Source organism: Hoplias malabaricus, chromosome 14 (assembly GCF_029633855.1).
Source record: "Hoplias malabaricus isolate fHopMal1 chromosome 14, fHopMal1.hap1, whole genome shotgun sequence".
Classification (NCBI taxonomy): Eukaryota; Metazoa; Chordata; class Actinopteri; order Characiformes; family Erythrinidae; genus Hoplias; species Hoplias malabaricus.
This window is the reverse complement of record NC_089813.1, coordinates 40,553,258-40,571,606: the sequence shown is the minus strand read 5'-3', so window position 1 is coordinate 40,571,606 and position 18,349 is coordinate 40,553,258. Positions and strand designations below refer to the sequence as shown.

The window sequence follows — 18,349 nt, the reverse complement described above, 5'->3', positions numbered from 1 at the left end:
TTCTGCCTCTTCTTGCCCTGCTCTTCCCTCGTTCGTCTCATTCTTGCCCTGTTTTTGCTTCATTTCTGACTCATTCTTTCCCTCTTTTTCCTTCTCATGACTCATTCCTATGTCCTGTTTCCTGAGTGAAAAAAAACATCCAGAAAATGAAGAAAGAAGTGGAACACAGACAGCAGCAGAGATTAGGACTGACTCCGACTCCACAGCGGAACAAATTACAGAGAGACGGGGGGTGGAGAAAGATAGAAAAAGACAGAGAGAGAGAAAGTGGAACAGAGGAAGGGGTGTGAACAGAGAGACAGAAAGAGGAATATAGGATAAAAAGAAAGAAATGGACCCAGAAGAAGAAAGAGAGAAAGAGGGGGGAGAGAGAGAGAGAGAGAGAGAGATGTGGTAATCTATAATGGAGGATGAGTAGAATTAAAGCAGATGGATGAAAAGAAAAGTGAGTGATACGGAGAGCTGGAGGGGTCAGAGGGATATCCCAGAATTCCCTGTGGCCACTACAGAGTCATCAGTGGATTAACAATCACTAACTTAGTGAGAGAGAGAGAGAGAGAGAGAGAGAGAGAGAGAGAGAGAGAGAGAGAAGGCTGGAGTTGAAAGAGAGAAGCGAGGGAGGATGGAGATGAAGGAGAAATGTTTTTGTCAGTGAATGGCAGGTTGTGAAATCAGCGTTTTCATTCTTCTCTATTATTCCCTCAGCTCTCACTTTCTCCTTCTCTCCCTCTCACCCCCTCCCTCTCTCCCCCCTTTTCTCCTCCCTCCCTCTCTCTCTCTCTCTCTCTCTCTCTCTCTCTCCTTGCATTTAAAGAATATCAGGTGTTTATATAGAGAGAAGGACAATGATGGAGTGTGTAATGTGCGTAAAGCTGAAGGGGGGGGGGGGGGTACCACTCACTGCCTCTAGAGGGCAGAGTGTAGAGCAGGACAAGCAGCTGCACATGAGTCTTCAGTCGCCAAAACCCAATGGCAAGTGTCGGCCAGAGAGGTGTAAACCCCCAGTGTGTGTCCTCTGCACTTTCCAAAACCAGGGTTTTTAAAAGGTTCTTCTTAAAGACAGTGGTTCTCTGTGGAACCCTCAGTTTACGCTTGGTGAAGTGGTTCTTCAGACTGATGGAGAACGTGTTGTGTGTGTTTCTATACAGCACCAGCATAACAAACTGGACACGGTAACAGTAGTAGAACTGTTTTGTGCTGCACAGAAGCATTTTAAAAAATGACAATAACCATTTCTTCACCAAACGTTTCCAGAGACATCCACCCCCCACCAAAGAGAACACCGCCAGTTAGAGCAAAGCAGACCTCCACATTAAGACCCACCCAAACCAAAGCACCAAATGAAGACCCCCAAAAAACACCCCCACACAAGACCCCCAAACCAAAGCACCAAACTAAGACCCCCAAAACACACCTCCACATCAAGAACACTCACACAAGACCCCCCCCCAAAAAAAAAAAAACTAAGACCCCAAACCAGACCCCCAACAAAGACCTCCAAAACAAAACACCAAACTAAAACCCCCCCAAAACAAGACCCCCCAAACTAGACCCCAAACAAGACCCCCATACCAAAGCACCAAACCAAGACCCCCAAAAAACACCTCCACATCAAGAACCCCCACACAAGAACCCCCAAACTAAGACCACAAACAAGACCTCCAAACCAAAACACCAAACCAAGACCCCCCAAACTAAGACCACAAACAAGACCCCCAAACCAAAGCACCAAACTAAGACCCCCAAAAACACCCCCACATCAAGAACCCCCAAGACCTCCAAACCAAGACCCCCAAACCAAAGCACCAAACTAAGACCCCCAAAAAACACCTCCACATCAAGAACCCCCACACAAGACCCCCAAACCAAAGCACCAAACCAAGACCCCCAAAAAACACCTCCACATCAAGAACCTCCACACAAGACCCCCCCAAACTAAGACCCCAAACAAGACCCCCAAACCAAGACCTCCAAACCAAGACCCCCCAAACTAGACCCCCAAACCAAAGCACCAAAACAAGACCCCCAAAAAACACCTCCACATCAAGAACCCCCACACAAGACCCCCAAACCAAAGCACCAAAGCAAGACCTCCAAACCAAAACACCAAACCAAGACCCTCCCAAAACAAGACCCCCCCAATCTAGAACCCCAAACAAGACCCCCAAACCAAAGCACCAAACCTAGACCCCCCAAAAACACATCCACATCAAGAACACCCACACAAGACCCCCAAAAACGAAGACCCCAAACAAAACCCCCAAACCAAGACCTCCAAACCAAAGCACCAAACCAAGACCCCCAAAAACACCCCCACATCAAGACCCCCCAAAAAGAGCCCCCTAACCAAGACCCCCAAACCAAAGCACCAAGCCAGACTCCAAACAAAACCCACAAAAAAGACAACACCTCTAACCAAAACACCAAACCAAATCAAGATCCCCACAAACTAGAGGCCCACATCAAGACCCCCAGGTTTGTTAACGTTCAGAAGCTCACAGAGAAACACTAACTCATTAATTCGATCAGTCCAGCGCTGTGATTGGACAGACTCAGACGAGGGGGCGGGGACATTCTAAAGTCTCTGCACTTGATGTCAGAAGCGGAGCAGAATCAGAACGACTCGTTTTATCCTGTGTTTTCTCTTGTTTTACAGTGTGTGGGTTGGTGGACTCCTGATTCACACTTTAATGTGAACATGCACTGAACAAGGGAGTTTATCATCATTTGTTAACCATGTTTGGACATATACAGGTAGAATTTAAAGTCAGACTCGTTAGTAAACAAGCGTCTAAACAAATTTGTATTTAATTGGTCATGCAATTAGCATGCTACCTTTAGAATCTGTTTGTGTGTGTGTGTTACTGGAAGGAAAGTAGACAAGTATGAAAGGAACAGAGAGAGAGAGTTACAGTGCCTGACTCATGCTAATTAGAGCATGCTCAATAACACCCCGTTTGTATGCTAATTACTCACTGATGCTGGAGGCCTAGTTAAAACAGAGCGTAACCGCACAGAACAGCAGCCGTACACACACTAACACCCTCACACACTCACAAAGACACAGCCAGGAGGAATATACAGTCCTACAGAGCGAGTTACATCACACACACACACACACACAAAGCTGGAAGTATCCGGAAGCCTGGCGTTCCCTATAACTTTCCCAACGCTAATACAATTTGTCCTCGACATAAAACCGAGTTTTGTTCACGAGTCCAAACTTCGCTGTTACAACTGTTACAACGGGAATAAAGTTTTTATCAAGACAACAGTCTTTGAAATAAAGTTTATAAAAACTAGGAATAAGAAAGGCCTCCCCCTCGTCCCAATTTTTACTATAAGCCCTTGAAGTGTGCACTTTGTTGATGTGTGATGACATGGTTGAAAGGTGAGCAGAAAGCGCGAGGGTTTAAAGCCGCATCCTGAAGCATCCATTCCTCTGTTTCTGAGAATCTCACACCAGTCCAGTAGGGGGCCACAGTGCAGGGGGGGAGGAAACTGGGAAGAAATTAAAAAGTAAAAGAATAACTCACATTTTGACGAAGGGGTCAGAGTAACCGTTAGAGTCCATCGCTGCCAGGTGAGCGCAGCGGATAATCCCCACCACCAAAGATGCCTTCTCCATCACATAGCACAGAGACACCAGGATACGGCCACGCTGTCGGGGGGTGGGGGGATACAGAGAGAGAGGGAGGGAGAGTCTTATTCATCTGGTGATATCTGTTATATATCTGTGCGTGTGTGGGTGGGTGTGTGTGGGCGTGTATGTAGGTGTGTGTGTGTGTGTGTGTGTGTGTGTGTATGTGTATGTGTGGGTGTTTGGCTGTGTGTATGTGGGTGTGTGTCTGTGTGTATGTAGGTGTGTGTGTATGTGGGTGTGTGCGTGTGTGTGTATGTGTGGGAGTGCATGTGGGTGTGTGTGGGTGCGTGTGTGTGTGTGTGTGTATGTGTGTGTTTGTGTGTGTGTATGTGGGTGTGTGTCTGTGTGTATGTGGGTGTGTGTATGTGTGTGTGTATGTGTGGGAGTGCATGTGTGTGTGTGTGTGTGTGTGTGTGTGTGTGTGTGTTTGTATGTGTGTATGTGGGTGTGTGTCTGTGTGTATGTGGGTGTGTGTCTGTGTGTATGTGGGTGTATGGTGTGTGTGTGTGTGTGTACCTCCTCTTCTGCTGGTTGTGAACTCTGATCCAGTGTCTGATTGTTTCCTTCTCGATTCTGAAAATTAAATCACATGAAGGAATAGTTCAATGATACCGAACGCGCTCGAAGGACAACACTAACGCAGTGATAACGAACGCACTCGGAGGAGAACACTAACGCAGTGATACTGAACGTACTCAATGTAGAACACTAACGCTGTGATACCGAACGCACTTGAAGGAGAAAACTAACGCGGTGATACCGAACGCACTCGAAGGAGAAAACTAACGCGGTGATACCGAACGCACTCGAAAGAGAACACTAACGCGGTGATACCGAACACGCTCGAAGGACAACACTAATGCGGTGATACCGAACGCACTTGAAGGAGAAAACTAACGCGGTGATACCGAACGCACTTGAAGGAGAAAACTAACGCGGTGATACCGAACGCACTTGAAGGAGAAAACTAACGCGGTGATTCCGAACGCACTTGAAGGAGAAGACTAACGCGGTGATACTGAATAAACTCGAAAGAGAACACTAACGCGGTGATACCGAAAGCGCTCGAAGGACAACACTAATGCAGTGATACCGAACGCATATGAAGGAGAAAACTAACGCGGTGATACCGAACGCACTTGAAGGAGAAAACTAACGCGGTGATACCGAACGCACTCGAAAGAGAACACTAACGCGGTGATACCGAACGTGCTCGAAGGACAACACTAACACGGTGATACCGAACGCGCTCGAAGGACAACACTAATGCGGGGATACCGAACGCGCTCGAAGGACAACACTAATGCGGTGATACCGAACGCATGTGAAGGAGAAAACTAACGCGGTGATACCGAACGCACTTGAAGGAGAAAACTAATGCGGTGATACCGAACGCACTCGAAAGAGAACACTAACGCGGTGATACCGAACGTGCTTGAAGGACAACACTAACGCGGTGATACCGAACGCACTCGGAGGAGAACACTAACGCGGTTATACCGAACGCGCTCGAAGGACAACACTAACGCGGTGATACCGAATGCACTTGGAGGAGGACACTACTGCAGTGATACCGAACACGCTCGAAGGACAACACTAACGCGGTGATACTGAACGCACTCGGAGGAGAACACTAACGCGGTTATACCGAACGCGCTCGAAGGACAACACTAACGCGGTGATACTGAACGCACTAGGAGGAGAACACTAACGTGGTGATACTGAACGCACTCGGAGGAGAACACTAACGCGGTGATACTGAGCGCACTCGGAGGAGAACACTAACGCGGTGATATTGAACGCACTCGGAGGAGAACACTAACGCGGTGATATTGAACGCACTCGGAGGAGAACACTAACGCGGGAATACTGAACGCACTCGGAGGAGAAAACTAACGTGGTGATACTGAGCGCACTCGGAGGAGAACACTAACGCGGTGATACTGAACGCACTCGGAGGAGAACACTAACGCGGTGATATTGAGCGCACTCGGAGGAGAACACTAACGCGGTGATATTGAGCGCACTCGGAGGAGAACACTAACGTGGTGATACTGAACGCACTCGGAGGAGAACACTAACGTGGTGATACTGAACGCACTCGGAGGAGAACACTAATGCGGTGATATTGAACGCACTCGGAGGAGAACACTAACGCGGTGATACTGAACGCACTCGGAGGAGAACACTAACGTGGTGATACTGAGCGCACTCGGAGGAGAACACTAACGCGGTGATACTGAACGCACTCGGAGGAGAACACTAACGTGGTGATACTGAGCGCACTCGGAGGAGAACACTAATGCGGTGATACTGAACGCACTCGGAGGAGAACACTAACGTGGTGATACTGAGCGCACTCGGAGGAGAACACTAACGCGGTGATATTGAGCGCACTCGGAGGAGAACACTAACGCGGTGATACTGAGCGCACTCGGAGGAGAACACTAACGCGGTGATACTGAACGCACTCGGAGGAGAACACTAACGTGGTGATACTGAGCGCACTCGGAGGAGAACACTAATGCGGTGATACTGAACGCACTCGGAGGAGAACACTAACGTGGTGATACTGAGCGCACTCGGAGGAGAACACTAACGCGGTGATACTGAACGCACTCGGAGGAGAACACTAACGTGGTGATACTGAGCGCACTCGGAGGAGAACACTAATGCGGTGATACTGAACGCACTCGGAGGAGAACACTAACGTGGTGATACTGAGCGCACTCGGAGGAGAACACTAATGCGGTGATACTGAACGCACTCGGAGGAGAACACTAACGTGGTGATACTGAGCGCACTCGGAGGAGAACACTAACGCGGTGATATTGAGCGCACTCGGAGGAGAACACTAATGCGGTGATACTGAGCGCACTCGGAGGAGAACACTAACGCGGTGATATTGAGCGCACTCGGAGGAGAACACTAACGTGGTGATACTGAGCGCACTCGGAGGAGAACACTAACGCGGTGATATTGAGCGCACTCGGAGGAGAACACTAATGCGGTGATACTGAGCGCACTCGGAGGAGAACACTAACGCGGTGATACTGAACGCACTTGGAGGAGAACACAAACACAGAGAGCGGTACCTGAGCGATTCTCTCCAGACCCATGTTGTAGCGTTTGGACTCGCCTTCTCTCAGCTTCTTCAGCGCCACCCGCACCTCCCCGATAAACTCATTACGCCCCAAACGGTCCATATCACACACACACAGCCTGCAGGGGGAGGGAGAGAGAGAGAGAGAGAGAGAGAGAGAGAAAAGAACTCTTACTTAATTCAAGAGAGAAATAATGCTTCAGAGGTGAACCAAAAGAAACAGAGTACAGAGAAAGAGAAAAAGAGAGACAACTCAACTCACTATCAGTCACAAGAGACTCGACTCAGAGAGAGAGAGACAGAGTTAGACAGAGTGACACAGAGAGACGGGGAGCCAGTGACTCAATTCACTATCTCTCCCTAGTGACTCGACACAGAGAGAGAGAGAGAGATTGACTTGACTCACTATTGCTCCTCAGTGACTCTACTTAGAAAGAGAGAGAGTCAGTGATTCGACCCATGATCGCTCCCCAGTGGCTGAACTTAGATCTGTGGTCCTCTGTGATTGGCTGAAAGTTTTGAGAGAGGCGGAGCTTGAGTGTGAAAGTTATTTTCGAGTTAGCACTGTGTGACTTCGTCAGGATTATTTTGGTCTGATCTCAACAAACGTCTCACTGAGAGAAATGTGAGAGACACTTGGGGGTGGGGGTACACATCTCTCTCTCTCTTTCTCTCTTTCTCGCTGAGGTGAGGACAGCGGTCTCATTACAATAATGCCATTAGTGTGAAGAGGGAGGGGAGCAGAGAGGATCATGGGAATTGTAGTTCACACATTAGAAACAGCAGCAGCTCCGTTTGAGCTCCAGAGGATAATCAACACAGCAGGCCATCAACCACAACACACACACACACACACACACACAGGAATGTGTCCAAACTCCAGTCAGAACAAATCAATCAAACAGAAAACCTGTGGAACCCAACATCTACAGAAATCAGAGCCAGTGTGAGATGAAAAAGATGGAGGAATCGGTAAAAGAGATTTTTAAGAGATTTTCAGGTGAAGCGCTGCTTTAATGGTGAAAGGGTTAATGGTGTTTTATTAATGAACTTCTGATCTCAGAGAGTCGTATTTCTAACAAATAAATCAAAACGCCTGGAAGCACAAAAGCCGACACAGAGATTAATTGTGTTTCCCTGTGTTCCAGTCTCAGAGGGTGCAGCTCCTCCGAGTCGTCATTAAGAGTCTCCCCAGTTTTACAGACTCTCCGGACCCTGAATGATTAATCAGAGCTTGCTCTGGTTCTCATTACTCAGGAGTTTTTGAGCCTGACCAAGCACTGTACCAACAGAACCGGAGAGGCCTGGGTTCTGGAGGCTGCTGAGAGATTCAGAAACAGTGCTGAGCTCTGAGTCTGTGGACGTCTATTTCCTCTCGTCTCTGCGAGGTGTGAACTCCTCCGTGACCCAGTTCTCACAGGAAGTGCAGCTGTAGCTCATTAGCGCCCCCCACCTTTGCTCAAACAGGTGCAGGGAATCGATCCATCAGCAACGTGCTACGAACTAACCACCCCAACACACACACTCACTCACAAACACACCCACACCTGCTGTGTCCAGTTTGTAAACAACTCTTTACATTGACATTTAGCCCCACCCACAACTCCTTATATAGACATTCAACCACACCCACAACTCCTTATATAGACATTCAACCACACCCACAACTCCTTATATGTACCTTTAGATACACCTACAACCCTTTATATGGACATTTAGCCACACCCACAACCCCTTATATGGGCATTCAGTCACACCCACAACTCTTTATATGGACATTTAGCCACACCCACGGCTCTTTATATTGACATTTAGCCACACCCACAACTCCTTATATGGGCATTCAGTCACACCCACAGCTCTTCAAACAGACATTTTGCCACACCCACAACTCTTTATATGGACATTTAGCCACACCCACAACTCTTCATAGGGACATTTAGCCACACCCATAAATCCTTATATTGACCTTTAGCCCCACCTACAACTCTTTATATTGACATTTAGCCACACCCACAACAACATGGGCTTGATGCCCACTATAGCTCATGACTTTTGTAGTGTGTCACTCAGCTTCAGCCTCTGGCCGCGTGGTGTAAGTGTATTTATGGAGGAGAATAAACAGACCTGAGAGTTTTGGTCGTCATGTCGGCCGCGGTGATGCCATGATACACCAGCGTCTCATTCCACACAGGATTCAGAGTATTCTTCAGGGTCTTAGTGCGCAACTTATTTGCCTGAGAGAGAGAGAGAGAGAGAGAGAGAGAGAGAGAGAGAGAGAGAGAGAGAGAGAGAAGAGAGAGAGATAGAGAGTGAGAGACAGAGAGAAAGAGTGTGAGAGAGAGAAAGTGAGAGAGTGGAGAGAGAGAGAGAGATAGAGAGTGAGAGAAAGAGAGAGTGAGAGAGAGACAGAGAGAAAGAGTGTGAGAGAGAGAGAGACAGAGAGAGAGAGAGAGAAAGAGAGAGAGTGGAGAGAGAGAGAGATAGAGAGTGAGAGACAGAGAGAAAGAGAGAGTGAGAGAGAGACAGAGAGAAAGAGAGAGAGAGAGAGTAAATGGATTAATTAAATGAAAGAAAAAAAAAGATTTTAAAGACTTGATATGTTTAAACACTATTTATTCTCTGTGATAATTATCTATTTTTAATTATACATACACACACACACACACACACACAAGCTTGGATGATTTAAAAGGGGTGGGGCCTGAGGAGGGGCTAAAAAAGTGTGAGCGAATCAGACGGGACCCAGATGTGTGTTTTAGTGCAGGATCATTTATCTTTCCCTCAGGACACACACAATCTTTCACACACACACACACACACACACACCACCTACCCTTCTGTCTCTGGCCCAGAAATCTGTGGCCAGATCCAGAAATACTCTCTCTCTCTCTCTCTCTCTCTCTCTCTCTCTCTCTCTCTCTCTCTCTCTCTCTCTCTCTCTCTGTATAAACAGGTGCCACACTCCCTAATGAAGCCCATTTCTGTTCCAATAACAGCGTAATTATCATTAAAGGAATTTCCAACAGTGTCCTTCTCTTCACTGAAGGACACACACACACACTCACACAATGCTGACCAGTACAGCAAAAATTATATACAACAAGGAGATCATTTTCCAAGTGGACTTGAGTAAATGTGTAAATGTAGAACTGTAGAAATGAGTTTTGCGCTGGTGCCCAGTTCTCTTTGTGTTTGTGTAAAATATGCTGCAATTTCTCTGGTGGCTGAATAATTTCAGAGACCTGTTCCATGTTCAGCATCACTCTGCTACGCTCCAGTGTGAGCTTCAGACTGAGCTCAGGTGAAGGACCACTTCCATCACTAAGAGGGGTACAGATGTGAGAAGGTACAGATGTGAGGGGGTACAGGTGTGAGGGGGTACAGGTGTGAGGAGGTAAAGATGTGAGGAGGTACATGTGTGAGGAGGTACAGATGTGAGGGGGTACATGTGTGAGGAGGTACAGATGTGAGGGGATACAGGTGTGAGGGGGTACAGGTGTGAGGGGGTGCATATGTGAAGGAATACAGGTGTGAGGAAGTAAAGATGTGAGGGGGTACAGGTGTGAAGAGGTACAGGTGTGAGGGGGTACATGTGTGAGGAGGTACAGATGTGAGGGGGTACAGATGTGAGGGGGTACATGTATGAGGAGGTACAGATGTGAGGGGGTACATGTGTGAGGGGGTACATGTGTGAGGGGGTACAGATGTGAGGGGATACAGGTGTGAGGAGATACAGGTGTGAGGGGGTACAGGTGTGAGGGGTACATATGTGAGGAGGTACAGGTGTGAGGAGGTACAGATGTGAGGGGGTATAGGTGTGAGGAGGTACAGGTGTGAGGGGGTACAGATGTGAGGAGGTACAGGTGTGGGGGGTACAGATGTGAGGGGGTACAGATGTGAGGGGGTACAGGTGTGAGGGGTACAGATGTGAGGGGGTACAGGTGTGATGGGGTACATATGTGAGGAGGTACAGGTGTGAAGAGGTACAGGTGTGAGGAGGTACAGATGTGAGGAGGTACAGATGTGAGGGGGTACAGGTGTGAGGAGGTACAGATGTGAGGGAGTACAGATGTGAGAGGGTACAGGAGTGAGTGGTTAAAGATGTGAGGAGGTTCAAATGTGAGCGGGTACAGGTGTGACGGGGTACAGGTGTGAGGGGTACAGGTTTGAGGAGGTACAGATGTGAGGGGATACAGGTGTGAGGAGGTACAGGTATGAGGGGGTACATGTGTTAGGAGGTATAGATGTGAGGGTGTACAGGTGTGAGGGGATACAGGTGTGAGGGGGTACAGATGTGAGGGGGTACAGATGTGAGGGGGTACATGTGTGAGGAGGTACAGGTGTGAGGGGGAACAGGTGTGAGGGGGTACAGGTGTGAGGAGGTACAGGTGTGAGGGGGAACAGATGTGAGGGGGTACATGTGTGAGGAGGTACAGGTGTGAAGGGGAACAGATGTGAGGGGGTACCGGTGTGAGTAGGTAGAGGTGTGTTGGGGTACAGGTGTGAGGAAGTAAAGATGTGAGGGTGTACAGGTGTGAAGAGGTACAGGTGTGAGGGGGTACATGTGTGAGGAGGTACAGATGTGAGGGGGTACAGATGTGAGGGGGTACATGTGTGAGGAGGTACAGATGTGAGGGGGTACATGTGTGAGGGGGTACAGATGTGAGGGGATACAGGTGTGAGGAGATACAGGTGTGAGGGGGTACAGGTGTGAGGGGGTACAGGTGTGAGGGGTACATATGTGAGGAGGTACAGGTGTAAGGAGGTACAGATGTGAGGGGGTATAGGTGTGAGGAGGTACAGGTGTGAGGGGGTACAGATGTGAGGAGGTACAGGTGTGGGGGGTACAGATGTGAGGGGGTACAGATGTGAGGGGGTACAGGTGTGAGAGGTACAGATGTGAGGGGGTACATGTGTGAGGGGGCACAGGTGTGATGGGGTACATATGTGAGGGGATACAGGTGTGAGGAGATACAGGTGTGAGGGGGTACAGGTGTGAGGGGTACATATGTGAGGAGGTACAGGTGTGAGGAGGTACAGATGTGAGGGGGTATAGGTGTGAGGAGGTACAGGTGTGAGGGGGTACAGATGTGAGGAGCTACAGGTGTGGGGGGTACAGATGTGAGGGGGTACAGATGTGAGGGGGTACAGGTGTGAGGGGTACAGATGTGAGGAGGTACAGATGTGAGGGGGTACAGGTGTGAGGAGGTACAGATGTGAGGGAGTACAGATGTGAGGGGGTACAGGAGTGAGTGGTTAAAGATGTGAGGAGGTTCAAATGTGAGCGGGTACAGGTGTGACGGGGTACAGGTGTGAGGGGTACAGGTTTGAGGAGGTACAGATGTGAGGGGATACAGGTGTGAGGAGGTACAGGTATGAGGGGGTACATGTGTTAGGAGGTATAGATGTGAGGGTGTACAGGTGTGAGGGGATACAGGTGTGAGGGGGTACAGATGTGAGGGGGTACAGGTGTGAGGGGTACAGATGTGAGGGGGTACATGTGTGAGGGGGTACAGGTGTGATGGGGTACAGATGTGAGGGAGTACAGATGTGAGGGGGTACAGGAGAGAGTGGTTAAAGATGTGAGGAGGTTCAAATGTGAGCGGGTACAGGTGTGACGGGGTACAGGTGTGAGGGGTACAGGTTTGAGGAGGTACAGATGTGAGGGGATACAGGTGTGAGGAGGTACAGGTATGAGGGGGTACATGTGTTAGGAGGTATAGATGTGAGGGTGTACAGGTGTGAGGGGATACAGGTGTGAGGGGGTACAGATGTGAGGGGGTACAGATGTGAGGGGGTACATGTGTGAGGAGGTACAGGTGTGAGGGGGAACAGGTGTGAGGGTTACAGGTGTGAGGAGGTACAGGTGTGAGGGGGAACAGATGTGAGTAGGTAGAGGTGTGTTGGGGTACAGGTGTGAGGAGGTACAGGTGTGAGGCGGTACAGGTGTGAGGAGGTACAGGTGTGAGAGGTACAGATGTGAGGGGGTACAGGTGTGAGGGGGGATAGGTGTGAGGGGGGATAGGTGTGAGGAGGTACAGGTGTGAGGGGGTACAGATGTGAGGGGGTACAGGTGTGAGGGGGTACAGGTGTGAGGGGTACAGATGTGAGGGGGTACATGTGTGAGGGGGTACAGATGTGAGGTGGTACAGATGTGAGGGGGTACAGGTGTGAGGGAGTACAGGTGTGAGGGGTACAGGTGTGAGGGGTCACAGGTGTGTTGGGGTACAGGTGTGAGGGGTCACAGGTGTGTTGGGGTACAGGTGTGAGGGGGTATAGGTGTGAGGGGTCACAGGTGTGAGGGGGTACAGATGTGAGGGGGTACAGATGTGAGGGGGTACATGTGTGAGGAGGTACAGGTGTGAGGGGGAACAGGTGTGAGGGTTACAGGTGTGAGGAGGTACAGGTGTGAGGGGGAACAGATGTGAGTAGGTAGAGGTGTGTTGGGGTACAGGTGTGAGGAGGTACAGGTGTGAGGCGGTACAGGTGTGAGGAGGTACAGGTGTGAGGAGGTACAGATGTGAGGGGGTATAGGTGTGAGGAGGTACAGGTGTGAGGGGGTACAGATGTGAGGAGGTACAGGTATGAGGGGGTACATGTGTTAGGAGGTATAGATGTAAGGGTGTACAGGTGTGAGGGGATACAGGTGTGAGGGGGTACAGATGTGAGGGGGTACAGATGTGAGGGGGTACATGTGTGAGGAGGTACAGGTGTGAGGGGGAACAGGTGTGAGGGTTACAGGTGTGAGGAGGTACAGGTGTGAGGGGGAACAGATGTGAGTAGGTAGAGGTGTGTTGGGGTACAGGTGTGAGGAGGTACAGGTGTGAGGCGGTACAGGTGTGAGGAGGTACAGGTGTGAGAGGTACAGATGTGAGGGGGTACAGGTGTGAGGGGGTACAGGTGTGAGGCGTACAGATGTGAGGGGGTACATGTGTGAGGGGGTACAGATGTGAGGTGGTACAGATGTGAGGGGGTACAGGTGTGAGGGAGTACAGGTGTGAGGGGTACAGATGTGAGGGGGTACATGTGTGAGGGGGTACAGATGTGAGGTGGTACAGATGTGAGGGGGTACAGATGTGAGGGGGTACATGTGTGAGGAGGTACAGGTGTGAGGGGGAACAGGTGTGAGGGTTACAGGTGTGAGGAGGTACAGGTGTGAGGGGGAACAGATGTGAGTAGGTAGAGGTGTGTTGGGGTACAGGTGTGAGGAGGTACAGGTGTGAGGCGGTACAGGTGTGAGGAGGTACAGGTGTGAGGAGGTACAGATGTGAGGGGGTATAGGTGTGAGGAGGTACAGGTGTGAGGGGGTACAGATGTGAGGAGGTACAGGTATGAGGGGGTACATGTGTTAGGAGGTATAGATGTGAGGGTGTACAGGTGTGAGGGGATACAGGTGTGAGGGGGTACAGATGTGAGGGGGTACAGATGTGAGGGGGTACATGTGTGAGGAGGTACAGGTGTGAGGGGGAACAGGTGTGAGGGTTACAGGTGTGAGGAGGTACAGGTGTGAGGGGGAACAGATGTGAGTAGGTAGAGGTGTGTTGGGGTACAGGTGTGAGGAGCTACAGGTGTGAGGCGGTACAGGTGTGAGGAGGTACAGGTGTGAGAGGTACAGATGTGAGGGGGTACAGGTGTGAGGGGGTACAGGTGTGAGGGGTACAGATGTGAGGGGGTACATGTGTGAGGGGGTACAGATGTGAGGTGGTACAGATGTGAGGGGTACAGGTGTGAGGGAGTACAGGTGTGAGGGGTACAGGTGTGAGGGGTCACAGGTGTGTTGGGGTACAGGTGTGAGGGGTCACAGGTGTGTTGGGGTACAGGTGTGAGGGGGTATAGGTGTGAGGGGTCACAGGTGTGAGGGGGTACAGATGTGAGGGGGTACAGATGTGAGGGGGTACATGTGTGAGGAGGTACAGGTGTGAGGGGGAACAGGTGTGAGGGTTACAGGTGTGAGGAGGTACAGGTGTGAGGGGGAACAGATGTGAGTAGGTAGAGGTGTGTTGGGGTACAGGTGTGAGGAGGTACAGGTGTGAGGCGGTACAGGTGTGAGGAGGTACAGGTGTGAGGAGGTACAGATGTGAGGGGGTATAGGTGTGAGGAGGTACAGGTGTGAGGGGGTACAGATGTGAGGAGGTACAGGTGTGGGGGGTACAGATGTGAGGGGGTACAGATGTGAGGGGGTACAGGTGTGAGGGGGTACAGGTGTGAGGGGGGATAGGTGTGAGGGGGGATAGGTGTGAGGAGGTACAGGTGTGAGGGGGTACAGATGTGAGGGGGTACAGGTGTGAGGGGGTACAGGTGTGAGGGGTACAGATGTGAGGGGGTACATGTGTGAGGGGGTACAGATGTGAGGTGGTACAGATGTGAGGGGGTACAGGTGTGAGGGAGTACAGGTGTGAGGGGTACAGGTGTGAGGGGTCACAGGTGTGTTGGGGTACAGGTGTGAGGGGTCACAGGTGTGTTGGGGTACAGGTGTGAGGGGGTATAGGTGTGAGGGGTCACAGGTGTGAGGGGGTACAGGTGTGAGGGGTACAGGTTTGAGGAGGTACAGGTGTGAGGGGGTACAGGTGTGTTGGGGTACAGGTGTGTTGGGGTACAGGTGTGAGGGGTCACAGGTGTGAGGGGGTACAGGTGTGAGGAGGTACAGGTGTGAGGGGGTACAGGTGTGAGGGGTAGAGACGTGAGGGGGTATAGGTGTGAGGGGGTACAGGTGTGAGGGGTCACAGGTGTGAGGGGTCACAGGTGTGTTGGGGTACAAGTGTGAGGGGGTATAGGTGTGAGGGGGTATAGGTGTGAGGGGTCACAGGTGTCAGGGAGTACAGGTGTGAGGGGTCACAGGTGTGAGGGGGTACAGGTGTGAGGGGGTACAGGTGTGAGGGAGTACAGGTGTGAGGGAGTACAGGTGTGAGGGGGTACAAGTGTGAACTCTGCAGGGTTTACACCTCACATTTAGTACGTACTCAACTCAAAGCAGGGACCAAAAAAGAATAAAATTCCAGGATCAGGACCAGGACCAGTTTTGGCCAGAGCCTGGGGAAAAGAAGGTTATGAACATTTAGGGAACACAACTGGACTTTAACACCACTGCTGTACCTTTAAAGATACACTACACTGTTTATAGCTTTAGTGACAGTAAAGATCCGGTACTGTACTTTTTTTCTGAGAGTGTATTAGTGTGAGGGATGTGAGGGAGTATGGGTAAGGGGGGTTTTACCGAGAGATGTAAATAATTTTCTAAGGCGATGCTTACAACAGACTCAGAAGGTTAAAGCCCACATCAGTGAAATGTCATTACCTGATAAACTAATCTCACACTTTACAGTTATTCTTCAGAACCCAAACAAACGCAAATCCCTCAGAGTTTTATCGAGCTCCACAGCTTTTTCCGAGAGCTCCTCAGTTTTACAGCCAAATAAAACCCAGCGGAGATTAAACCTGTCTCCAGAATACATAACTGCAGCTGTAAACCAGTCCATAAAAACATTACAGACAGCACAGCTTCAGAGAGAACCACAGAGCCAGCACACGGCCAATCAGAGCCAGAGCCAGCACGTGACCAATCAGAGCCAGCACACAGCCAATCAGAGCCAGAGCCAGCACACGGCCAATCAGAGCCAGAGCTAGCACGCGACCAATCAGAGCCAGCATACGGCCAATCAGAACCAAAGCCAGCATACGACCAATCAGAGCCAGCACAAGGACAATCAGAGCCAGCAAATGGCCAATCAGAGCCAGCAAACAGCCAATCAGAGCCAGCACCCGACCAATCAGAGCTAGCACACGGCCAATCAGAGCCAGCACACGGCCAATCAGAGCCAGCACACGGCCAATCAGAGCCAGCACACGGCCAATCAGAGCCAGCACACGGCCAATCAGAGCCAAAGCCAGCACACGACCAATCAGAGCCAGCACATGGGCAAACAGAATCAACACAGCTGACCAATCAGAGTTTCCGGAGACATTTAGCTTAAAGGGGTAGGATGTGCTTACTGCCCAAACTCCTTTTATCACCATCTAGCCACTTCCACATCTCCTTATATCACCATCTAGCCACACCCACATCTCCATATATCACCATCTAGCCACACCCACATCACCCTTATATCACTATCTAGCCACACCCACATCTCCTTATATCACCAACTAACCACACCCACATCTCCTTATATAAGCATCTAGCCACACCCACATCTCCTTATATCACCATCTAGCCACACCCACATCTCTTTATATCACAATCTAGCCACACCCACATCTCATTATATCACTATCTAGCCACACCCACATATCCTTATATCACCATCTAGCCACACCCACATATCCTTATATAAGCATCTAGCCACACCCACATCTCCTTATATCACCATCTAGCCACACCCACATCTCTTTATATCACCATCTAGCCACACCCACATCTCCTTATATCACTATCTAGCCACACCCACATATCCTTATATCACCATCTACCCACACCCACATCTCCTTATATCACTATCTAGCCACACCCACATATCCTTATATGGACATAAATCCTATGACAGAATCATGTGTGCTTCCGTGACTTCAGGGAAAATACTGGAAAAGCAACTAGCCAGAAAATGCTCAGATATTCACATACACACACAGAGAGAGAGAGAGAGAGAGAGAGAGAGAGAGAGAGAGAGAGAGCGAGCGAGTTAATGTAGCGTGTTCAAGTAGTGCTTTCAGGTTTAAGAATTCATTAAGGTGCCTCAGTTCTCAGGGTAATTAACCCCACCATCCTCTTTCTCTCTCTCTCTCTCTCTCTCTCTCTCTCTCTCTCTCTCTTCTTATCCCTCGCTCCCTGAGAGCACCCGCTCTTTTTTGGCTGTGTTGATGTGGCCCGTGTTGACAGATGTAGCTCATATCGCTTGTCAAACAAAACAACTATTTTTTTTTAACCCTGGCTCTCTCCAATGAACCGCCCCCCGGTGTCTCCACTGCTTCTGATGGGAACCAAGGACACATCGCCAGCGGGGGGCGCTGTGGGGCTGTGTCTGATTCAGGTCCAGGGACAGAGTCAGGACAGAGTCATGGTTAATCCACTGTTTACAGCGCGGTCAGATCACAGTGAGATAGGAGACACATGTGGAAATGATGCAGAGTTCTGTCTACAGTCCCAGTGTTTCACTCTGTGGCTCCAGAGCCGGCCGCAAGAGCTCCAGAACCAAGAGAACAGTGATATTGGGGGAGAGGAGTAAGAACAGTGAGAACAGGAGAACAGTGAGAACAGCAGAGAACAGTAAGAACAGTTAGAACAGATAGAGAACAGAGAGAGAACAAAGAGAAAACAGAGAGAGAACAGAGAACAGTGAGAACAGAGAGAACAGTGAGAACAGAGAGAGTAGTGAGAACAAAGAGAAAATGGTGAGAAAACAGTTAGAACAGAGAGGACAGAGAGAGAACAGAGAGAGGACAGAAAGAGGACAGAGAGAACAGAGAGAGGACAGAAAGAGGACAGAGAGAGGACAGAGAGAGAACAGAGAGAGAACAGAGAGAGGACAGAGAGAGGACAGAGAGAGGACAGAGAGAGGACAGAGAGAGGACAGAGAGAGGACAGAAAGAGGACAGAAAGAGGACAG

General features: G+C 50.0%; 1 protein-coding gene across 1 annotated transcript in view; it reads right to left on the bottom strand.

Moving 5' to 3' along the window:
• Positions 1-18,349, bottom strand: part of doc2g (double C2-like domains, gamma) — a 36,966-nt gene that overhangs the window by 5,235 nt on the left and 13,382 nt on the right. Inside the window, exons 4-7 of the mRNA XM_066644610.1 lie at positions 8,874-8,983; positions 6,739-6,865; positions 4,160-4,216; positions 3,537-3,661 (exon numbers count right to left, since the gene is read on the bottom strand). Coding sequence (XP_066500707.1) covers positions 3,537-3,661; positions 4,160-4,216; positions 6,739-6,865; positions 8,874-8,983 — 419 coding nt within the window. The remainder of the gene's footprint in view (positions 1-3,536; positions 3,662-4,159; positions 4,217-6,738; positions 6,866-8,873; positions 8,984-18,349) is intronic.